This window comes from Vanacampus margaritifer, chromosome 16 (assembly GCF_051991255.1).
Source record: "Vanacampus margaritifer isolate UIUO_Vmar chromosome 16, RoL_Vmar_1.0, whole genome shotgun sequence".
NCBI lineage: Eukaryota > Metazoa > Chordata > Actinopteri > Syngnathiformes > Syngnathidae > Vanacampus > Vanacampus margaritifer.
Genome location: NC_135447.1, coordinates 4,542,986 through 4,568,277, shown reverse-complemented (window position 1 = coordinate 4,568,277; position 25,292 = coordinate 4,542,986). Strand labels below are relative to the sequence as shown.

General features: G+C 39.9%; 2 protein-coding genes across 3 annotated transcripts; one reads left to right on the top strand and one right to left on the bottom strand.

The window, feature by feature from the left end:
* Positions 1–507: 507 nt before the first annotated feature.
* Positions 508–8,426, bottom strand: LOC144036215 (alpha-1A adrenergic receptor-like). The gene is made up of 5 exons (XM_077546673.1): positions 7,857–8,426; positions 6,545–6,796; positions 6,061–6,466; positions 2,743–2,864; positions 508–1,910 (listed from the first exon to the last, which is right to left on the bottom strand). The coding sequence occupies exons 1-5, from the start codon at positions 8,157–8,159 to the stop codon at positions 1,590–1,592; spliced, it is 1,404 nt and encodes a 467-aa protein (XP_077402799.1). The 5' UTR covers positions 8,160–8,426; the 3' UTR covers positions 508–1,589.
* On the top strand, positions 1,743–25,228 carry LOC144036218 (uncharacterized). Of its 2 annotated transcripts, none has more exons than XM_077546678.1 (7): positions 1,743–1,808; positions 21,727–21,880; positions 23,032–23,221; positions 23,429–23,577; positions 23,670–23,809; positions 23,883–23,991; positions 25,031–25,228. In XM_077546678.1, exons 2-7 carry the CDS (start codon positions 21,826–21,828, stop codon positions 25,111–25,113), a joined length of 726 nt encoding a protein of 241 aa, XP_077402804.1. In that variant the 5' UTR covers positions 1,743–1,808; positions 21,727–21,825; the 3' UTR covers positions 25,114–25,228. The 2 variants fall into 2 exon arrangements, with proteins under 2 accessions (XP_077402804.1, XP_077402805.1); XM_077546679.1 differs by lacking the exon at positions 1,743–1,808 and adding an exon at positions 19,462–19,583.
* The last annotated feature ends 64 nt before the right edge of the window (positions 25,229–25,292 follow it).

The window sequence follows — 25,292 nt, the reverse complement described above, 5'->3', positions numbered from 1 at the left end:
TATTTTATTTAACCTCATTTAGCTCAAACTCTGATTGTTGATTTACTCATTTGAGGATTATATGGTGGGTTATGTCACTTGTACAAATCGAACAGGGAAAAAAATGATGGTAAGATTTATCATAATTGTTTTTAAAAAAGTTGTAGAAACATTTACAATAATACATTCTATACTACTCCACCAGCCTAAACACGATATTCTGATAAATATTACGTTTGTGACATATAAATTAGGAAGCAAACTCGACCTCGTTTTTATCCATCTCAGCGGGGTGGCCATTTTGCAACTTGCTGTCTACATGATTGGTTGTTACCTGAAACTAGCACCACTCCAACATTCATTGTCAAAGCATCAGATACATTTGTTAGATTTAGATTGGGAAATAATTTCTAGTTCTTTCCTTGTCACTGTTGCCAGGTCTACAGAGTCGCCAGGGTCATTTATCACCTTTTAAACAAGTCAAGGAAAAAAATGACCATAATACAAAATAACCCAATCCAAGCATTTAAGACTTTATTATACATGACAGGAGGACAAATAGAGACTATATTTGACACAAAAACTGCAAAATGAACTTTGTTAAAACCAGATTATGTTTTGCTGGAAAATTTGTTTTACTTCTCCACAATGTATAACTAAATGTGTATTTCCTTTTGCAAGTCAACTTGTTTTTCAGTGCAGCAAGTTGGAAAAGAAAAAAGGGACGTTTTTAATGTGCAAGAAAGAAAATCAACATTCTAGTGTGTCAAATTGACTGTTTTCCTACCAAAACAAGCACTGATAAATTAAATGCTTCACAGTTTTAAGAAAACCCAAACTAGACAGTATGCAGGTTCATAATAAATTGTCATCAGACATCTGCTGGTTCATTATAGCCTTTATACAGTTTGTTTGTTTAGTCCCCTGTTTATTTCAGTAACATCAATCGATCAATCCAATATTTATTACACCAATATTGTGTGCGGATGAGCCAAGGTGGTCACCCGATCATAGCTCACCAGTTCATCAGAGACCGCTTTAAAAACATTTTTGGGATTGTGGGAGGTAAGCCAAGAGAGGTCATAAGAAGAGCGCTGTACAGAATTTCATAGTGGTCATCAATTTCATATATTATTTTGTTTAATATTCAAGGGCCTCTATAAAACAGGTAGTGTAGTAAATGGCAAATGTGCTTCATCACCTAACCTGAAGGTCCGAACTTTTACAATGTCAAACCATTCATCAATCTACAGTCCGTATTTTTTCAAGCACAGGGAGAACATGCAAAGTCTACACAGGTTGGCTGGATTTGAGAGACAAACCCAGAATCTCATAACTGTGAGGCAGAGATGGTAACCATTAGCCTACTGTGTATAAAACGTCTACTGGGTATCGAACCCACGGCCTTCAAGCTTGCGAGATAACCACTCCATCACGTGCCTGTTTAATAAATACGATCACAACAAAACACAACACGCCTGTGCCACGGAGGTCAATCGAATCGATTTCGAATCCGTTTCAAAACACCCAACAGTATGTAAACAGTTGTTTTCCTCCATGTGGTTGTTGAACATCCAAAGTGGTCACAAGTCTGTCCTTCTACTGCACAATCAAAAGTTTTCCTGCTTTTTCACACCCATTTCTCGCCTGCCAGCTTCCTTGGCGAGCGGAGACGCCGGGCCCATCCGCGGTCCTGGTCCGTCTGACCCCGGGAGGAGGTGACGGCCGGTCTTGTTTGAGGATGACGACCAAGGCGGCGGGTGCAGCTTGGGGGCGACGCATCGCGGGCTGTGGCTGACGGAGGACAGCGTCTGCTGGCTGCCGTTCAGGTAGGACGAGTTGTTGGACCCCTGCTGGCAGCGGTAGTTGTAGTACGCCTGCCAGCCCTGGCGCTTCCGCTTCCAACGGCAGCGGAGGATCCGGATGAAGGCCTGGAGGTGAGGAGAAGGAGGAGGTCAGGATCTGTGTTTGCATTACAGAGAGTCCTCAAGTTACGGCGGAGTTCCGTTCCTACGCTGGCAATGTGACCCGAATTTCGACTTAAGTCGAATCTCCCCCTTCAAGTCGATAATTACATCAAAATACTTTGTACAGTAATTTTAAATAACATATCTGCGCGACCCGGAAGAGCCAATATTTCATGTTTCCGCAAGGACATTCATTGCTGACGGACAGCAAAGCGGAGCTAGTCCAAACTTAAACACGGAAATGTGACGCGCAAACGGCGAGCCAACCTGCTGATGATGGACGCCCGTTGCTGGAGGTAGCAACAACACAACTTTAAATAACTAAAATGGCGTGATTACTGTGGAAAATTAACGGAAAAAAAAGAAGGTGCTACAGACGAGGAACGGGCGCCGTAAATTTGAAACAACGTAACTCGAGGACTCCCTGTACAGCGGTTTTAGTAACTAGAGCTGCAGGATTTTTTTTTTCATCCTCAATATTGCGATTTAATATACAATCTTAATATACACAAACAATATATTAATCTGTGTTGCATTAAACTAAATCCGATCTATTATACATAAATGTTTTGGTCTTTTAGGTAAGGTTGATGCTAAAATAAAGGAACATAATCCATGAATTAACATGAAAGACGGTTTACCCACTTCATTTAGAGTTGCTAAACACTTTGACTCGCTGTCTTTTAAACATTAGTTAGTAAGTCATAAATCGTTTATTCTCTCCATTCTATGGGAACACCAAACCACTAGTTTTACCGTGGATTAGTTAGAAAATCCACCCAAAGTGGCTTCATACCTGTTTAAACTCCCGACTGTAGCAAGGGTAGATGATGGGGTTCAGGCAGCTGTTGAAGTAGCCCAGCCAGAAAATGACCTTAAAGAAGGTTTTGGGCAGGTGCAGGTTTTTGTTAAAGGAACCTGAAACACAAAGACAAATAACATTTTATGGAATATGAGAAGATTACATCAATGCAGCCTTCTCAAGACTTTAGTGGTACGTTAAAAGTTGAGAGCCTCCAAACTTGTCAAATTTGAGTGAGTTGTGATGTCGACTGCTGTGTTAGCTTCTCATGCTAGCTACTTCACGGCTAAATCAATTGTGTGTTTTGGCCCCCCTTGTTTTTGGGTTAGTTTTCTCTTTTCTGTTTTTGTTCCGCAATGGAAAAAAATATTTGATCCTCTATAGCTGGTTGTAGTGTGTTTCCATACTTTAAATATAAGGAATCACAACAGTTGGCTTAATTAGCATACACAGGAAGCGACCGCATTTTGTTTAGCTTGATGGAACTCTCAGCCAGAGTATTGAGCTGCTTTTTGTGAACATTTGGATCCTCAGGGATTGATGTCACGTTTGAGTCCATCTGCTTAACAAGAAGGAACACAGAGTGAAAATGTAGACTGTTCAATGTTGTGTTAGCCAGCTGGCTAGCTGCCATATGCTACGCAATGTCTTCCAGTAGCACTCTCGTAGCAGAGTTGAATGGAAAACGGGTGCAGGGAAGAGTTCCCGCCACCAAGGGGCAGCATGAGGAGCTTCTCATCTTTATCCAGTTTGGATGTTAGTCCGCCAGGTCTACAGCCCTTGGTGACCCCCAGGTGAGGCAGGTGCTCCTCATGTCAGAGGCTCTCGTGGGATTTCTGAGGATCGTCCGGGATTTGCGGCGGATCTGCATTTTATTTTTCCTAGATAACAGATGGAAATCTGCGAGATGAATTTGTTCTCTGACATGGACTTGTAAGGCCATTTTGTACCACCGCCTGATATCTGTGACTATATATGACGAACCCCGGCGTGAAAACCAGCCGCCCGCCACCATAGCGAGTGTGTGGCATCATCTTCCCATCATGCATCACTGTCATCCTAACCCAAGTTTGGCTATTTCTTTCCTCTCACACAGGAAGTTTCTATTTTAGCTCAAGTTTGGGGTTCCGGCCTTGTCCTCCATGTAAACACTGTCAGTGACCGCTCTACTCAAGGGGCTATTATGGAAAGAAACGCAATGTACGATGCTAACAGTACGCTAACTGTACTAGCCGTCCATTTTCTATATCACATCTCGTCATTCGGATCAACAGCCATGCTAGTACGGGAGAACATGCAAATTCCCTAATTTGAACCCAAAGCTAGGCCCGTCCTTTTTTTGCCCATCTTTTTCCTATTGTTGTTTTTTTTCCACACAGCAAACATAGATTTTGACATAAAATTTTTTTTTTTTTTTTGCAGATTTTGTCTCTGTAATAAAGTTGAACAAACACTCAAGAACAACATTTTGTAAAACCGTCAAATGTTTTGCCATTACAGTAATGTACCAAAATATAAGTTATTTTATTCATTATACATTTTCTTTAATTAATCATCCGATTAATCAGTTATTGGAATTTTACAAAAAAAATTGGGCAAAAAAAAAATCTTTATCAGTCGGGCCCTACCCCAAATGTCTTAGCTGTGAGCCAAACGTGGTAACCACTAGGCTACCGTGCTGCCCTCCTAAATATATTCCAATCAATGTTTACTGCATCTGAAAATTAGCATCACAAAGATCCGCATCAAGCTCCAGTAGCTATCAAGTCGTAAAAGCCAGCCATGCTATATGTTTTCGGTTTATGCTGCCACAAATTAAAATTACAGTTGTTGTTTTTTAAATAGTGGAAACTTTTTTTTGGGGGGGGGGGTTCTTCTTCTCTCTTTTTTTGTTTGTTAATCCAGAGTGCAGTTTTATTGAGCCTGAAGTGCAGTTCACGACTCAGCAGAAACGAGGCTCCAGCAGCGCAACTCAGCACTAAAACAGCAGCTGAGGTCAAAGCGCAGCTATAAAGCAATTTTAAGCACCCGGGCGGTAAATAAATATAAATACGTTATATGATAAATAATGTATGCTTTCATAAAGTCTTGGGTTGTCATTTGAGTACCTCATCCGAATGCGTGGAATATTTCAAGAGTTCTATATTGTATTCGTTGTATTGGGATAAAATATTTTTAAGAAAAAGTTACGTTTAATCCTTGCGACTATTTACAGTAGCTGATGTTTTGTGTGCTTATTTGTTTATTATTACATCCACAAGTTGTTGAAAAGAGAAGCTTGTAGACATGTTTTTGTAAGGTTGTAAGCGTGCGTTGGTGTAAATCTCCGGCTCTTAATGAGGTTTTCATTATAAGATTGCAGAACTAATTCTTTCACGGTGTGTGTTGATGGAGCGCAAAGCTTCTGGCATATCATTGATGCAATCTCGTGAATTTTAGTGTCTCACAATAAAAAAAAGGGGCCCGTGTGACGTGGAAAAAAAGCCCTTAAATAGAACCAGATGTGATTAAGACATCTGTCCGTGCTGCAGAGAATTTAGTGCGCTCAGTAGTCGACTTGGGACTGTTGTGATGGTACGTTGTGTGATTGTTTTATTTTAATCCTTCCTACTTATGTCGAGCAAAAAAAGAAAGTGGTCAGATGAATATATGCTATATGAATTCACATGTATAACGGAATGTATGGTGTGCCATAGGGCTCAATTCTGACAATAAATATTAGGGCTGGGTATTGATTCTAATTTCCTCAATCGATTTGATTTTGATTCACAAGAGTTGAGTTCGATTCAATTTAGATTTTTTTTCCCAGATTCGATTCACTTCACTTCAACTGAATCCGATATCGATTAATTATGGAACACCAATTCTTCTTAAATATCAAGAACATAATAAAAACTCAGCAAAGGTTAAATTCCAAATTCTACATTCAATTTTGCGGAGGCAGTAACTGGTTAAAGGATTTAGTTTAAACCAAACATTGACATCAGCAAGGATGAAATGAAAATATTTTCATAATTCTAATTCAATAATTGTAAATACAAATTAAAGTGCAATAAGTCAGGTTTTTTATAAATGTAAGAAAATACTTTTAAATCATTTGAACAGTAAATGTTAAGAAAACTGTTTAAAAAAAAAAGGCCTTTAAAATTCAATTTTCTGATTAATTTAGGGGGAAAATATTGAATGATTTTATAAATTGATCAGGCTCAAAAAGTAAAATCGATTCGATATTGATTATTCGATCGTTTAAATCCAGCATTAATACATATAGAGTTGAATTGAGTGATGGGAGTCCGTGTCAGTGGTACGTACTGATGGGAAGAGTCAGGAAGAAGGGCAGCCAGCACAGGATGAACATGCCCACCACCACGCCCAGCGTCTTAGCAGCTTTCTTCTCCCTGGAGAACTTGAGCAGCTTGACGGTCAGCGTGCTACGTCCGGCCGAGCTCGTCCCACCGCCGCCGCCTCGTCCGGTCTTGGAGGTGGCGCACAGGTCCTGGATCTGCTGATTGCGGCAGTGGATCCTGAGGGTGAGCTCGTTGGAGTCCTGCTGCCTCTCCTTCATCACGCCGGCCTCCAGGTTCTTGGTGGTGCGCTTTGCTACCACATAGACGCGGCAGTACATGGCCAGGATGATGGCCAGCGGGATGTAGAAGGAGCCCAGCGAGGAGAAGAGGGCGTAGAACTGCTCGTCGGTGATCAAGCACTCCGTGTCGTCCTGCGGGACGGACGACGGAGGTTAAACATCATGTTGCATACGAAAGGTTGCGTGTCTGGTTGTTGTGGACACGCCCACCTGCGATGGCGGCTGCTTCCATCCGAGGAGCGGCCCGATGGAGATGACGATGGCCAGGATCCAGACGCCCAGCATGGCGAGCAGCGCGCGCTTCTCCGTCACGATGACCGGGTACTGCAACGGGTAGCGCACGCCGATGTAGCGGTCAATGGAGATGACGCACAGCGACATAATGGACGCCGTGCAGCACAGGACGTCCACCGCCGCCCAAATGTCGCAGAAGATGCGGCCGAAGACCCAGTAGTCCAAAATCTGCGTGTGAGGAATTCAACAAATTGTGCATCAATGGGCTTCGTGTGTTCCGCTGGCCACAAGGGGGCAGTAGAATGCATACAAATAGACTACTAATACTGGATTGGATAATGCAAAATAATAAGATCCCTAAACAGCTAAACTACAATCAGGGATTGCGAGACACCAGCGCTGGGGTGGGGGTTGGGTCTAAAACCACACCAGATATCTGTGTAGCCCTAGTTAAGCGCCTCCAGCATTTTTATTTGATATTCTAATGTATATAAATTTTTTATTCAACCCCCATATGTATCTGTCAAGCCCCCCCTTCCTTTAGCACCAGGAGACAAAAAATCATAGAGCCGGTCCTGGCTACAATAATAATTGTTTTGGGGGGGGTGGCAGAGGATAAAGAATTTAAAAAAAATAATGTTTTTTTTATTTGCATTTGTTTACAAACAACGACAATTCATATCCCCCCAAAAGACACGGATACATTTTAAATACTGTATGTTTCCCAGAATCAGATGAACAAAACAAAAAAAACATCTCAAATATTTTCAAATGACATAAAAACTAATATGCAAATCATGGGTATACAATCTGCGACAATAGTTTGTTTTAACTTGTAATATCATCAATCAGCATTAGATGGCAGACATGGCTTAGTTGCATTTACGCTTGAGTAAGCAGGGCTCCTTGGAGGCGGTGTAGACCTTTTTTTTATTTATTTTTTGCAGATTTGGAATGATATGCAAGACGAAAATAATACCGCAACTATATTAACATATTGAATGAGTCGATTTTTGTGACAAAATGCTCCAAATAAGTTATTGCACTTAAATTAATGTTGTTTTACTGTTTAGCGGTTTTGAACCATAAATGATTTTTTTTTTTTTTAATTTATGCAAGAGAGCCTTAACCTTGATGTTTTTATTTTGTTGTTTGCTTGCATTGAGAAATTAAATATGTTAAGGGGAGTCCCCTTCCAGCATTTAAATGAATTAGTCATCCCTGTTCTAGCCTAATAACTTGCAAAATGCAGTTTGTCCGTAACTCCGTCGTATGTCGAGCGTCTCACCTCGAGCGTGGCGGACACGGGCAGCACGGTGGTGCTGAGCAGCAGATCGGCGATGGCCAGGTTGATGATGAAGTAGTTGGTGGGCGTGCGCAGGTGGCGGTTGCACACCACCGACAGGATGACCAACAGGTTGCCCACGATGGCGAAAGCGATGAACGAGGCTAGCAGCATGCCCACCGGCACCGCCCGGCTCAGGTCCGGCGGGGCGTGCTTGCTGCGGTTGCCCGTGGCGTTCGAGCTCGCCGGAGGCGCCTGCGAGCCGGCGAAGGGCTCCAGGGACGAGTCGTTGGGCCACAGGCTCATCGTGGGGAGGAAAAAACAAATCCGTAACAGTTGAGGAATCCGGCGCTTTTGCTGTAATATCCGCCAAAAGTGAGACTGGTGGTGGTGGGCGGCGATCGGTCACTCTCCCGGCCGGGCTGCGGGAGCTCCTGCTCGGCCACAAAAGTGCTGATGCAAGTGGCGGGTCACGAAGCCTTGTGTCCTTTTATGGTCCAAGTGGTTTAATGTGGGAAAGTTCCGACGAGAGGAGGAGATAGAAAGAAGAGACGAGACGAGACGAGAGAAAACGCACGCACAACCTGCAGCATCCTTTGACATCCTCTGCACTGTGCGTGTGCGTGTGCGTGTGTTCACCTCGCATCCACTCGCGCATAATGAAGTCATAAAAATGTGTTCCATCACTGCAAATCACAATTGTTAGTGGTCGTTTGACCTTCAATTAGGTCGTATTTCACATTTTCTATAGGAGATGATGTCAGGAAACAGGATTGGAAGGAAAGACGTGGACATTTAAAGAAAATGCTAATTAAGTGGAAAGGTTAAAGTAGGATTTCAAATTGCCATTTGTGTTACATATTAGCCCTGTAATATTTGTTGTATGCACCCCCCCCCCCCTTAAATTGAAATGAAGTTTTAAAAAACACAGGTGGTTGAATGATTTAATGTAAATGTTCAAATAAAAATATTTATGTAAGCAACCTTGTCAAATAGCCTAATTGGATACTTGATATATTGTGAATTTTAAAAAGTAGTATGTAAAATAGTCAAATTGATACATTTAAAATATTTATTTAATAGATTAAATATTGTGTGTAACGTAAAAAAAAAAGTAAAATAAACACAGCTGAGAATTTTAAAACAGTTTAAAAAAAATCTCGTTGACAAATGCATAACACTTATTTTGTATTTGTCTAATTCAATAATTAAGTAACTGATTCATTGTAAATATAAATAGAAGAAAGTATTAATAAAATAAACATTGAAATATACATAACGACGCCTTCTTAAAATAATCGCCTTAGTCATTTTTTCATATTTGCATAATGAGAAGATGATTTAGGTACAAAAAAAATGATTTGGGCAATTATTTTAATACGGTGATGATATTTTAACATTTATTAGAACTTAGTTAATTATTTCACTGTTAAAAGTCTAAAAAACATCTCAAATTAAAATTTTTAAGTAACATCTCATTTACGAACTACTTGCTTCATTTATTATTAAAAAAATAAATAAATCAAATGTGTCTAACGTTGATTTAAAGTGAACTCCGTTTTGCACTTTAATTCAATGTAAAAACAATTTCCAAAATGTCACTTCCACCCAAACAGCTCTTAACGTCTCTTGTCGTCGCCCAGCTGACATGTTGTTCTTAGCGGCCTGGACGAATATGCGCGTTGTTGTGTACCATTTGGCCAACTTGCAAGACGTGACACTGCATTCCTTCACCATGGAGACGTTCGCTAGCCTTTCCCGGAGAATGCAGCTGCATTCAAACGCTGTGAAATTATAACAGCGAAGAGGAGGAGGAGGCGTGTGATTTAGCGGCTGTGGCTGCAGCAGCCATCCATCCGCTAAGGCAGCTTAACAACAAGGCTGCTGTCATCATTTGTCAGATAACAGAGCGACCGTAAAGTGGTTTCCTCATCAGGCTGCCATGCTCCAGTGTCTTGCTCCTCAGGAATGCAAAAAGTCTCACCTTCATCCAGTTATCATGGCAATGCAGTGGGACAACTTCGGAAGTTGGGCGGGTGGGCCACTTGAAAGTTGGACTTGGACCACTATTGCGGCAAACTTTTTTTTTTCTGATCCTGGTGTCCTTCTTTTGTATGTTAGTGTGAGATCTTTTAGTGAAATATTGTTAGAGATGACAAATGTTTGGCGTTAGACCACTGTTGTGTTCAACTTCTTTGTTATATCGTTTCATTCTTCCATATGTTAAATTTGATAAATGTTTAGACTTGGACCACTATTATACTAAACTTCTTCTTTTTTTTTTTTTTTTACCTAATTCCAATGTTTGTTTTCCTTCCGGCAAGCTAGAAAATGAAAATGATGACACCATTTAGTTGTGTATAAAAGGGCATACCCAACTATGGTCCAAGTCCAAAATATATTTGACAAAATCTTATAGAAAAACCCCAATTGATGTAAAAAACAAAACAGAAGTAGCGATTATAATTAAACATAATGATGAATATCTTTCTCTCTATATAAGCACTACATAAGTTAATAAACTGAGAAACTATTTTGAGATGAGTTTTGATTGTAACAAAATGCATATTGTATATAAGGGACAGTAAAAGTTTGTTTAGACATTTTACCTCGGTATCTTTTTACTTTTTTTACTTTTACTAAGTCATGAGATGAATCATCTGACCATTATTATTATTTTTATGAGAAAATGTTGCTCAAGTAACACACAGAACAGCAACACTTCATTTTGTCTAACAGAAGTCGACTAGCTTCATGCTAACAAAAATTAGCATCTTTGTCACTGTAATGATGAACCTTCAAACAACTGCTTTTTTCCTTGGCCGATTGGAACGAAGCCTCGGCCGGCGCGACCGCACGGCCACTCGGCTAATTGTCACCCTGTGGTGTTGTTTACCGTTCCTGCAGTCCTCGTCGAGTGCCTTCCACTGATAGCAGCCTCAAACGATAGCTCATTTCTCAAACGTGTCATGAACAAGCTCGAGGCGCTTCTTAGATAAAACACCAAAACACACACAACAGTTTGAGAACTTACTGTGTGTGTTTACCTATTCAATAAGCCATAGGCCACAACAAGGCAGCTCTCCGTTTTGCTAACACCTGAACGATCTTGGTCGCGTCTCAATATTCCGCCGCAGCCGTACGAATGACGGAGCTATCGGCGTCATCGTAATTGAATACATTCGTATGCGTTGCGTAGCGCTTGTCAGCTGCTTCACTGCTGGTACAACTTCACATGCAAATGAGCTGACAAACGAGAAGTATTGGAAGCTAAGATGCTAACGCGGTCATTGTGCAATACAATATGTTGTGGTTACCGTAACACCTGCGCTCATTTCCGTGGAATGTTAGCATTATGCTAGCGGATTTTCGAAATGATGTGTTTTGGTAGAGCATGTGGGTGTTAATATTGTCTTTGTGTGTTTTATAGAAAACTTCTGTACAAGCAAGATGTCCGCTCGGCTATGTCGTTGGAACGTAATGCAAAGTGGTATTGGTAAAATGTAGGCCCAAATGCTAAAAACAGCATTTTTCCCCCCATAATGCCACAATTGCAAGTGTGTAACTGTGGCATTATAGGGAAAAAAAGTAATGTTTTTAGCATTTAGCCTAAGATACAGTAGACCAATACTTTTGCATGACATATTTTCACTCCTTCTGTAATTTTACTTAAATACAGTGTGAGTACTTTTGCCACCTCCGATTAGGAGCAAACATTTTGGACACAGTTCTTGTAGTGGATTTAGTTGATAGATTCTCCTGGCGTCCCTAATGTTTTGGCCCAAGTTAGTATATCTTAGCCACAAGCATGTGAATCATCTCGTTCATCAAAAAAAATATGAATACTTGAGATGATGTGCATTTTTTTGCGCGAGGAGGTCTGGATCCGCTTGCGAGCGCCCGCATCGTTGCCATGGCACTAAAGTGTCTGTCGTCTGGCCTAGTGTTTTCAAACACTGAGTAATTAACACAATTATTTCAGCGGCTTATCACTGTTTGATGTTCGGCTACAGTGGATTTAGAAGTCATCGTTTATTCCACTAAATGACAAAAACATGCCTGTTGGGTTAAACGAAAAATTGCGATTGGCTAGCTTCCAGTCCAGGGCTGCCTTGTCAGTAAAAAATTAGCTCTGCCGTGTGATAGCGGTTCAACCACTTTTTTTGCAGTCAATGCTGGGTTATTATAGTTAATGAATATGGTGGACCAAAACTGCCAAAATTCAAAATAAATAAATGACCAAATAAATAAATAAATGACTAAATAAATAAACAAACCAATTGACAGTGGACAAGATAGTCGTCCATTGCTGGAGCTCTCCATGCAAGTCACTCGACCAATGAAAGGTAGTTTGCAACGGCGGAGTCCAACCCAAGACACGCTTAGGACCGCCCCCTCATTTGAATAGCATTTCGACCTGGCAGTATGGACCAAAATTTTAAATAAATAAATGACTAAATAAATAAATATATGACTAAAAGGGAAAATAAAAATGAATAAATAATATAATTCAAACATTAAAAACAAATGTATTTAGTTATGTGTATATGTTATATTTTTCAGTTTTTATTTTCATTTATATTTTTTAATTTAATTTTCAAATTATATTTTTTATATCCGTTATTAATTTCACTTTTAGTGATTTATTTATTTAGTCATTTATTTATTTTCAATTTTGGCAGTTTTGGTCCTCCATGAACGAAAACTACAAAAATAACTAAAACGCAAATTGAAGAAACATTTTTGTTAACAAAATGAAGTAAAAACGAAAATGATTTTAAGAAAATGAAAACCAACAAACTACATCTTACGTGTTTAAAACACTCGTTCTTTGCACTCATTAAATGCTCCAACTAAAGCTGATACTAAGCCGAATAAACGAACTAACTCTACGAACCTAAAATTAAGCATTTTCCAAAAATAAAAACTCCTAAACTATTCTAATCCCGACGCCAAGGTGATGATAGTCGAGACGACGTCAATTAATCGAATGCATCATTGATATTTATTTTCGCTTGTCAACTCGCTGTCAACTGCACTTTCGTTTCCAAACAAAAGCTCGCCAACTCACCCTGCTGCCTCGGTTGCGTTGGCCCCACCCCCGACTTGCTCATCCAATCACATTCAGATGCCTTCGTGGCCTCGCAGATGGTCGGAATTCGTAAAACTCTCAACACTTATTCATGTTTTTCGTAAGTTAACAACGATAATCGATGTGCTGTAGATGAATAAAGTGTCTTTCATATTAATTCATAATCGTCATTGTGCTGTGGTTTAGTCGACTGGTCTGCTCCAGTTACATGTGACCCTCTTGAGGACAAGAAACTGGTATTTATGGACCTTTCGAGTCAGTTTTCAGTTTCTGGAGCAACAGCGAGTTGAGTTACATATTTAGTTATTTATTTCTGGGGTTAAAGCAGAGCAACCTTAGAGCACCGACTGTCTCGCAGACAATCTCACACACACACACACACGCATGGAGGCCGAATGGAGCTTTTACTGCTTTATTCTGTTTACGTCTGAGGCCATTAACGGACGTTTGTTACTGCCGCGAGTGAGCATAAACGCGTCAGACGTCAGGCGGCCTGTCAGAGGTGACGTTTCGGATGTGCACGTCGCTGCCGAGACCTCCGACCCAAGCTCAAAATCGCCTCCATAGAAGGAGCAGCGGCGCATTCCTCCGCCACCATCAGCTCCGGATTTTGATTGAGATGAAATCGTTTTGGGGAATGCGTGCCGGGGATGAAGGCGCTCATGTGCGAAAGACTTTTTAAGCGGAATCAAGGCTTCTTTTTTATTTGTCTCGCTAAGGAGAAATTTGTCTTGGAACAAAGGATACCTGCATACACAAATATAAAAAGAATTGACGGTACCAACTGTCGTATAGTCTTTATCCTCTGCGAAGAAAAACGGATATTAGTGCCGTACTGATGTTGATTAACCAAATTGGCTGCATTTTTTTTTTATATATCTGTTATATATGGAAAGCCTATTTAATTAATCTAAACATTTTGGATTTTAAATTGTCTGATCGTTCTGATTACAAAAAAAAAAATCATGATAATGTGACTTACGTCCATTACCCTGAACTTATTAAAACATGGATATTTTTGTACAGAAACTTTGAACATAACTTTGAATGAACATTAAAATGCCGCCGCTCGCACTGTGACCTTGACGTACCGACTGCCAGGCTAAACATGGCAGCTTCAATTTCAACAGCACATTCCTAGAATTTTGCACCCAAAAAAAATCAAAAAAATGTTGCCGCCGTCTTGGAGAGTCGACAAGACGCATTCATCAGGAAATTCCTCTTTTATTAGCTTGCGAGAGAACATTTGTTTCTCTTCTTCTACGGTTACCGGAGGTGAGCAGAGTAGAGTAGTTGGAAAATGTACTCAAGTAATGTTGCTAAGTAAAAATGAAAACTTTTCCTTTCAATAATAACTTGAGTAAGAATTATTAAGAACTCGGTGAGAAGTAACTCAAGTAATGAGTAACTAGTGAGTATTTTTGTAACTGGAGCAACAAATGGAAACATTTTTTTGAATGTGAAGCCATTGGCCACGAATATCACTTTAAAAAAAATCAGAGTAAAAAGTCTATATTTATTATAATTTGATTAAATGCATTGGACCACATCAGAAATTTTGTTTTAAATGTCGATACTAGACACTGTTTTTCATTCAATGTAATACGTGCCCATTTTTTGCCAATTTGGGTATTTAGCTGAATAAAATTCCGATAGTCAATTAATTGGCCAATTAATTTAAAAAAAAAAACTTTTTTTTGGGGGGGGGGGGGGGGCTCAACACTTACAGCAATTAAGACAATAGTGTTGTTTAACTTTACAACAAAGTAAATAACTGGCAAAAATTGGCTCAAGGGGGCGGTTTGGGGTTTTCAAAGTCATTAACTCTGTCTTATGTTGTCATGTGTTATGTGTCAAAAAAATAAAACAGCCGATACTTGCCGATTTTAAGAACTAATATCAGCCGATAAATTAGTCTAGCCATATCCTTGAATTAGGCGCATTGAAACTACTCTGACAAGTATAATTTGACCAAAAAGTTACTCAAGTAAATGTAACTGAGTAACCACTTCCCAACGTGCTGTGCCAAACGAACATATCAGGGGGAAAAATAAATACCACCAAATTTGGAGATACCTGCTGGATCACGCTCCAAATTTAGCCTCTCGCAATACTTGCGCTCAGCCGGCGGAGACGCGCGAGCCTCCGTTCTTGGACAAACTCTCGGCCGTGAAAGTTATTTGTTGTGTTTCCCTCTCGGGTGCAGTTTGTCTTCCGCCGTCCAGGCCGGAGGCTGAGTTATGGCGGCGAGGAGCGCTCGTTCGGGGCAGCTGCCGGGAGTTTGACCGCTGATGGATGGAGGAGGCCGACAACCAAGTGAGGACCGAGAGCAGTCGGCCTGCGAGAGAAGCTGGCGACAATGTTCATTCAGGCACTTACTGTTTTATTATTGGATGCCGTCAAAGTCCCTCAGAATGACAGACAATAGACACCAACTAAAACCTCGTTTACACACCCAAAAACGTTCACGTGCATAAAAAGAATTTCTCACATTTATCCAAAAAGTTTTCTATTTGCCATTAAACCCTGTTTTGAGAGGCAAATGTTATTTTGGGCCTTCATACGACACTTGGAGGTCAGCATGATGTCATGAGATGGTACATAAATAGCGCCACTCTTAGGCAGCACACCCCCCCCCCTCCCCCAACCCATTTCCCCCAACTAATTTACGTCAGGTTTGCTGGAAGATAAAATAAATCAGGTATCCTGGCCCATGAGATTAGCATCAGGGAAACAACCATGACAGAAATGAACACATAGATTGGTTTACACCCACTTATTGTGTTCAGTGTGACAAGTTCAATACATTTTTATAAATGTGATATCTATTGTTATTCTTTATTTGAGCAATAACAATTTTTTTCTTCTCAGCCTAAAATCTGTTAGCTTGCTAACTAGCTTGCTAACTAGCTTGCTAACTAGCTTGCTAACGCGCCGATTTTACTGCTGGAGTCTTGAGCCCAAAGAGCTCGTCTGTGATCCATTTAGCCTTTGACATAGCAGAAGTTAGCTTCGCCTGCGTAAAAAAACAAAAGCATTTGTTGTCTTTATTTTACTTGAGCTGCTGCGTCTGTGCTGAAGTCTTTTTCGTTCTTCTCATCGAAGGTCGTTAGCTTAGCATGTTTTTGACGCTGCTGTGTCTGTGCAGTAGTCTTTACAGAGGTAAACGTTAATTCATTTAGCTGAAGTTAGCATAAGCAGCTTCCCCAAACATTTTTTCGACATTATTTTCCTCTTCTTGTAATAACACAAGAGCACAAACTTAATTCTCTTGAGCCCATTTTATGGACGTTTACTGCTTGGGGGGCTAAGGATTTATCCACTTTGCCTTTAACACAGCTAAAGTTAGTTTAGAACAAAAACATTTTTTTTTTTAAGATGCTGCTTCAGTCCCACAGACCCACAATCTTCTTTGTGTGCCACGTGACCACCTCACGACCTGCACTTTCATGTTATGCAAATGTATTCTTAACAGTAATCAATAATGCTCGTTCCTATTTGGTAGCTCTTTTTCAATGTATTTTTTTTTCCACCTTTCCCCTGCATTGACCGTGTTCCTGAGCAGCCAAGGAGTTATGTACCTGAGTGGGGCGCCCAGTTTAGCCACTGATGACATCAATTCGACACTTATGAGGAATTCGACTATCCTTCACCTGAACGTGATCAGACTTGGCGCGGCCCTCATTTGGAAGCCGGTACATTTAGAAGGAAATGAATGATACTTTGGCGCACAGATGACTCATAGCTGAGCTGTCGAGATGATTATAATGCCGATAACGATGTTGATAAGCGGCAGGTGGGTGAGGCGGGTCAGTGTGGCGATGATGAAGAGAAGCCCAGCTGGAGCCTTGAATAACAGCCTGAAGCTGTGGGCTTGTTTTTTTGCCTTAAAAAGATGCAATGCCGGCACGCACGCACGCACGCACACGCGCGCACGCACAGTCGGCCTTAACTATTTTTAATCCCCACTGAGAACTTTTCAACTGCTTTCATTTTTTATCTTCTTCATTTCCAAGTGATGTTTTTCCAGTTAATAGGCAAGTCTGAATTTAGTGGCGCAGATTCAGTGGAGTGCCTCGTTGTGCTGCCAGCCCTAATGGAAGACATGCAACCTAATTAAGGGCTAGAAGAAGAGGCAGAAAACATCGCCAACCTATCTACATTAACTAATTCACTGCCATAAATTCATTTTGTAAAAAGAATATTAAAAATTAGGAGCAAGAGGCGATTAAAATTTTTAAATTGTAATTAATCACATGACTTCACTAGTTAACGCACGATTAATCACAAGTTCTAAATGTACAATAAAAAAAATCTAGGTTTTCATACTCTTGTTAACAAAAGTGGGAAATAAATGTTAAATAGAAATAGTGAATGAATAAAAAAAAAAGAAAATATTATTAAAAATTCGGGGCGTCAGGCGATTAAAGTTTTTAATCGTAATTAATCGCATGACTTCAGTAGTTAACTCACAATTAATCACAAAATGTATACCTGTTCTTAATGTATCACAAATTTTATGTGCAAAACTAAGTGTACAATTACAAAAATCTAGATTTTCAACAAAAGTGGAAAAAAATGTTAAACTAATAGAAAAAATTCAAATGAATTTTTGACGTTCCTAGCCATCAATGGCAGTGAATGAGTTAATAGTCTTTTGGGGTCCCCAATTATTCAAATGTTTGGACTGCCGCTTTAACCTCAACTTTGATGTAAAGTGGTTGATAAGCCCTGTCGTAAAACCGCTACAAGTGCTGTAAAGAATTTGATCTTCAGTTTAAGCCAAACTTACTGTAACGTGATGAGTTAAAGCAAGAAAAATGCATTGATGGGAATGTTCAAAAGTTGAGTCATTGTTTTATCGTTAAAACTCATACTGGCTTTTTGTGCTTTATGGTTCTGAAGTTCGATGAGTCTCCTGTTTTACACTGGACAAATTTCATATATCAGTCATCTCTGGTGAAAAAAAAACAAAACAATAACACACTGAACAGCCAAAATCCTCAGAACTCTTTCCAAACTGATGAAGAGTTGCCGTTTTCTCGTGATTGCAGCATTTTCATCGTTTTGGAAGAGAATCCTCTTAAAAATGAACTCAATCATGCGCTTGTTGCAGCGTGTCTTCACTTTGATGTGAAGTAGCTCCAAGTTTCCCCCACCCCCCTCCCATCTCCACTTTAAGCCCCCCGACTTTGTTTACGAGTCGGTTAGGAGATAAAATAGCTGAAACCTTTTAAAGGACTGGGGCAACTGCTGGACGCTGTTCAGATCAAACTCCAGGATCTTTGAGAATTTTCTGACCGCCATTTGTCATTGGTGAAGCTTTTATCAGCTATTTACATAACCAAATAACACATTTTTTTTTTATGTCTTTGGGGATTTTTTCATATCTCCATTTTTGGGGGAATTGAGTAAAAACAGTTTTTTATGTTGTATGTTATTTTCTGGTTCTTTGTTTAAGATAATTTTATTCAGGGTATTCTAAGCTAATATAAGAACACTATAATTGGAAGGATTGTGCTTTGTGAATAAAAAGGAACAGTTCACTCTACTAACACTACAATCTCTTAAACTAACTCTTAACCGTAAATTAACTCATTCACTGCCATTGACGGCTATAGACGTAAAAAAAAATTTTTTTTTTTAACTTTTTCTATTAGTATAAAAAAAATTCCACTTTTGTTAACAAAAGTATGAAAACCTAGAAAACATGTTTTTATTGTACATTTTGAACAGATATAAAATTTGTGATTAATCATGAGTTAGTGAAGTCATGCGATTAATAACAATTAAAAAATTTAATCGCCGTACGTAATTAAAAAAAATAAATAAGAAAAGATTATTAAAAATTAGGGGCGTCAGGTGATTACAATTTTTATTCGTAATTAATCGCATGACTACAGTAGATAACTCACAATAAATTATTAATCACAAAATGTATACCTGTTATAAAAGTACAGTAAAAAAAAATCTAGGTTTACATACTCTTGTTAACAAAAGTGTAAAAAGAAGTTAAACTAATAGAAATAGTTCAAATGAATCTTTGACGTCTATAGCCGTCAATGGCAGTGAATGAGTTAACGTCTCCTTTGTGCTATTATCTTATCGATTAATACGTATGAACTTGTGATTAGCTTCAAAGCAGATGACGCTATCCGTAATAAATTGCGTAGGGAGAATTGCTGGGTTAGGAAATACAAAGTTGAGCTGAGTCAGATCTTTCATCTTGTAGGTTCCCGTGTACGTAATTTAATGTGCCATTGCTTGGATAATTTTACAAGAAATGTGTTATACGGCAGCCAGTAAAAGTAAAAGTGTCTTCAGGCACCATTCACACATGCCTGTCGCCATGGTAGCCATTGATATAAAACCCGACTGTCCTTCTGTTCTGTCTTCTATCCTCCCTCCTCCTGTTGTTCCTCTTCCACCATCTGCCTCTTCTTGTTTCTTTTATTACAGCGTCCATGTCAAATTGACTGCCGGCCGAATTAGCATCCCGCAAACGAGCAATGGCGACCACGCGCGCCGGTATCAATGCTAATGACGCGGTGAGGGCGACGTGCGCCCGGACAAAAGAGCAACGCACCTGTTAACGTTGTGCGTTGCCCAGTGGACTGATCAGTATTCAGCTCGTCAAGGTGACGCAAAACACTCAATGACACTTGGACGACCAGAAGTGACAAAGCTCGCACTCAAGCTTGCACTAAACTCTTTGTGACTTTCCTTAGCTCAACGTTTTCTCCTTTCTTATCTCTGCACCCTTCTTGACACTTATTGCGGACAAGAGGTGGCAAATCCAGGTCCAGGATGTAAAACACTGTCCCGCCCTGTCCTTTGCTACTCATTGGGTCCATTTGTGAAAGGGTGTAGCACTGCCTGATCACTGTTCCAATCCTGTTCTGTCCTGTCTAACACTACCCCATCCTCTCCTGTCCTTTGACACTCATTGTGTCCCCTCCTCAGAGGGTGTTGCACCACCTGATCACTGCTCCAGTCCTGTTCTGTCACGTCTCATTCTGTCCTATCCTATACTGTCCCGTCCTGACCTTTGCTACTCATTGGGTCCATTTGTGAAAGGGTGCAGCACTGCCTGATCACTGTTCCAATCCTGTTCTGTCCTGTCTTACACTACCCCATCCTCTCCTGTCCTTTGACACTCATTGTGTCCCCTCCTCAGAGGGTGTTGCACCACCTGATCACTGCTCCAGTCCTGTTCTGTCACGTCTCATTCTGTCCTATCCTATACTGTCTCGTCTTGACCTTTGCTACTCATTGGGTCCATTTGTGCCTGATCGCTGTTCCCGTCCTGTTCTGTCCTGTCTTGTCCTGTCCCATACTATATTGTCCCGTCCTGTCCTTTGTTACTCAATCCCTTCCTCACAAGGTGTAGCACTGCCTGGATCACTTCTTCTGTCCTATGCTGTCCTGTGCTGTCCTGTCCTGTTTTATCCTGTCCATTTGTTAGTTGTCACATCACTTCACAAGCCTAATATACTGTACTGCCCCATCCCGATTGTCGTTTCATGTTTATCCGTTTCCTTGTCAAACTTTTTCATCCGACAGCGTCCATCAAAACTGAGCATTACAAACTTTTTTTACAAGGCAGAATTTTTCATATAAAATGTGTTTTTGGTCTAATTAGATTGTGCAACTGTACAGTTCAAAGGATAATCAGTAGTTGAGCCTGTGAAGCCTCACAATGGCTGTCGTCAGTGACAACCTGCCGGATGAAGCTCTCGGGGGTCAGAGGTTCACTTGGATAACGATGGTTCACTTGGATAACGAGGAGTTGATGATGATGATGATGATGTCACGGCGTGACTTTCCAATCCGTCTCCTCTTCCTCAGCAGGCACTTCTGTTACCAACTCTGAGATGTTTTTTTCCGAGGTGACGGCAGTCGACATGATGTTTCGTGGCACAAATTAGGCAAAGTGCTGTTTTGTATTTGCGAGCACATACACGCGCGCACAAGGATGTTGACGCACACTCATTTCCTGCAGCCGTTAACCTCATCTGAGTCTTGAACCTGAATTGTTAGAATGCGGGTCACTTGCGTCATTTTCTTATGACATGCTCCTGACCGCAGAGCTGCATTTGATTACATTTCCTCAAATGATTATTTTTTATTTATTTATTTTTTTTTAACGTGAAGCCCCTTTTATCGTGGGTGATGTGATCCATATCCACTCGCAATAGATGCATGCATTCAGCCTCACTCCTCCACCTTTCGTTCGTATTGGAGTTGCTGTGTTGTGTGTCTGTTTGCTGAGGTTCCCCCCCCCCCCCCCAAAAAAAAATCCATACTGTGCTCCCCTACAGGTCGTTTACTTTGCCTGTTGAGTCCCTTACTCCACCCCTGTTTACCATGGTAATGAAATCCATACACCCCATGACAGGAAGACAGTCAAGCAAGACAGGAAACTGTGTGTATTTTATAACCATCTCTCTTCCTGACACTTGGATCATCATAAAAAATAATAATAATTAAATCGTGGAATTGCAGTCTTGTTGGTCTGATGCCAATGTGGCCATCATCTATATGTCCAATCCAGGCCATTGAGTCAATAAAGCCGTGTTTGTCTTTCCAATTTAAGAAATATGATTAGAGAGGAATGAAGCCCATCATGAGAATCGATGACCCGTCACCTTTGACTGTTTGCACTGTAGCTCCGCATGACAATTAGACAGGCAGATGTTTAAAGTAACGAAAGCAACTGATGCTGGTTTTTTTTTCCCCCCCCGTGTGTTTCTTTTCCCGTTTTTTGGGCAACAAAAACAGTTTCTAAAAATAAAATCGAATGGAAAAGGGAAGCGACGAGACTGAAGTCGTCTGCTTTGGCTCTTGCTGCGTCCGTCTCATGGGAGCACAACGCTAAACATGCTGCTGCCGCTGCTCCAGCTCTACGTCGTCACCTGTGTCGCGGGTTTTACAGGTGAGTACCAACAGCAAAAGAGGCATGTGTACTATAACTGGTGAAAATTTGTTAAAAATTGATTGTATAAGAAAAATGATGAATTTTGAAAAATCACTATATTAACAAAAACATTTACTGTATCTTTAAATAATTGTTAACTTGTTAAAAATTAGAAATTATTTTTAGTCCAATGAATAGAATGGATATATATATATATATATATATATATATATATATATATATATATATATATATATATATATATATATATATATATATATATATATATATATGTATGTATGTATATACTGTACTGTAAAAAAAACGAGTGTGACATTGATTTGTGTTGGTCATTTTTCTGCCACTAGATAGCATAATTGCATTTGTAAGGCATTGGTGACAGCTCAGTGCATTTTTGTTTCATACTAAGAACGAGCTCATCTTTAACATGAAGTAAGTTGTAGAATTCTGCATATTTTTTTAAATTGTAAAATACAACTTGACCCCAGTCTCCACAAATATATGCATTATTATTAAATTTATTAATGCTAAATTTTGACATCGACGTGTCTGCTGCGTTGACTGGAATTCCCCCAGTACATACTTTTTTTTTTTGTGGCATTAATTAAATTAACTCAAAATTACCTCACTAATTTTGACACCCCTAAAATAAATAATTAATAATACTAATGATGATGATGATGATAATAATAATACAGTAATAATGATGATAATAATAATAATAATAAAAATACCCAATTGAGATAATGTTGTTGCAGAAGTGTGCACACCCTCTTAAAACTGGGGATGTGGCTGTGTTAAAAATGTATCAAGATTACTGTAAACTCGTCATTTTTATATTCTAAATAAATAAATATATGCATTATTATTAAATTTATTACTGCAAATTTTTGACGTGGACGTGTCTGCTTCGTTCAAGTAAGGGGCGGTCATTAATCATCATCATTTAAAAAATAATTTTTAAAAAATTGTGGCGTTAAAGGAACTTTAAATTAACTCCAAATTAACGCACTAATTTTGACACCTCGATATATACTGTACATATATATTTAATAAAATAATTTTGACTCCTCACATAAAAAAAAAAAAAACATTTATAGATGCAGATAATTATTATAAGGTTATTTCTTTCTGCGTGTTTACGTCAGTGTGGGCAGGTCCCGCAGAGACGGTGGTGGGCGTGGCCGGGCGGAGAGTGGCTCTGCCGTGCCGGGTGGCAGCGGCCAAGCGGAGAGACGTGTACGTGTGCTGGGGAAAAGGCGAGCCGGCCTTCTTCTCCTGCCACAACATGCTGGTCAACATGGCGGGCAAGCACATCATGTACAAGAGCTCGTACAGGTACGCTGCGCCGCTCCAGGACTGCATGTCCCACAATGCATTGCTGCAACAGCTCCAAGAAATCGACTCCGTTTGTCATTTAATTGACCAGACTTTCACATTGGGATTTACACTGACCATTATTAACTTTTGACATAAACGTCACTTATTGTCACCTATGGTTTCCATGGTTACCCCTCTCCTCCTCCTCCTCCTCCTCTCCGGCAGGTACTCGGTATCTTACGCTCCAAGCGAGGTGCCCTATCTCTCCATCTTCAACGTGCGTCCCTCCGACGCGGGCCTCTACCATTGCCGGGTTCAGCTGCCGGGCCCCTTCAACGACAAAACCTTCGCGGTCCTCCTCATCGTCATCAAACGTCGGTTCATCAAACCATCACAAAAATGCTCAAATGGCTTCACGTGAAGTCGAAAACATACTCAAAACGTTTTCCCAAACACATTCCGTCAGGCGCCGGGAACTTGAACGCACCGCCGACGACACAAGGTGGAACGATGGAACCGGGGACAGGAAGTGATGTCACGCCAAGTGTGATCCTGTGGGATAGCATGGTAGATGACACAACCGGACCGGTGGTGGCGCGGGTTCAGGTATGGGCAAGAGAACTTGCTGGCGGATGGCACAATTTGGTGTTTTTCTTGACAGTTGTGTCTTTGCAACAAGACGCCTGCTCGGCGGCAAGACGGCGTCAATCTGCGCATGTTCCTTGGAAACACACTCAGAATGGCCTTCATCGTCTTCATGCCTGCAGTCATACTGACTGCGGCTTACAGTCAGTCACACACACACACGAGAAAAAAAAATATTTTCCACATTCCAAAAAATTCTATTTTTCCCACAATTCCACCTTTTTCCCATTACAAATCAAAACAGTTTATTCAAAACAGCTTAACCATGACTTATTTTCAAAATGACACATTTTTCCACGTCAAGTTGACATTTGACATATTTTCCTCATCCTTCCACATTAATTGACTGATCAAAACGTATCCATTTTAAAATATTCAGCTCATTTGGAATTTCCCAGGATCTAATCATAACATTTCCAAAATCCCCCAATTTTTATAATAAAATCCCCAAATTTAGAGATTTTTGTCACGTTAACCTCCTTCCACATTTCTTGACACGTTAAAACAAATCGAAATATTCAGATCATTTCCACATCCATTTTTCATTGTAAGATTCCCAAAATAAGAAAATATTTTACGTTTAGTTTACCTCACATATTTTTGTGACTTGTTCAAATCATTTCAAAATCAAAATATTCAGTTCATTCAGAACATCCTGGTTTATCACATTCCCCAAATTACCAAATTTGCAGATTAAAATTCCCAGAAGACATTTTTCATACTTAGCTCCAACTTCCACATTTCTTGACTGCTTCAAATCATTACAAGTTCAAAACTATTCTGTTTATTCAGGACATCTTGGGGGCTTTTTTTTTTTTTTACTTTTTCAAAATTCCTCAATTTTCACAATATAATTCCCAAATTAAGAAATATTTGACACATTTACCTACGTCCAAGTTTCCAAATTTAAAAATATTCAGCTCATTCGGAACATCCTGGAATGTATAACATTCTCCAAAAATGTACAAGATAATTCACAAATTAAGAAATATTTAAGATATTTATTTACCTTCTCCTTCCACATTTTTGACCGATTCCAAACCATTCCAACTTCAAGTCTCACATTTGACATTTTCCACAAAATTTCAGCTCAATGTCAGCATCTTCCGCAATCACACGCAATTCCTACACAAATTGCATCCTGTAATTGCGTTTGGTATTTATATTGATTCTCGGCTGCAGGAATCTGGAGGTCCAATCAGAAAGTAGTGACTGACAGCAGCGGGAGCCAATCAGAAGAGGCAGAGGACGACGTGTATGTATAGAATCAGATGGAGGCGAATTTGCTGAATTAGTTTTGTTTGACTGCCATAAAAAGTGGAAATGTTGTGAAAACAATCAGCCTCAAATATCAATAAATTAAATTAGGTTGTATGCATATTCATTTATTAATCTTGTTTTATTTTGAATGTATGTTTTTAAATTATGTTTTTCTATTTTTTGC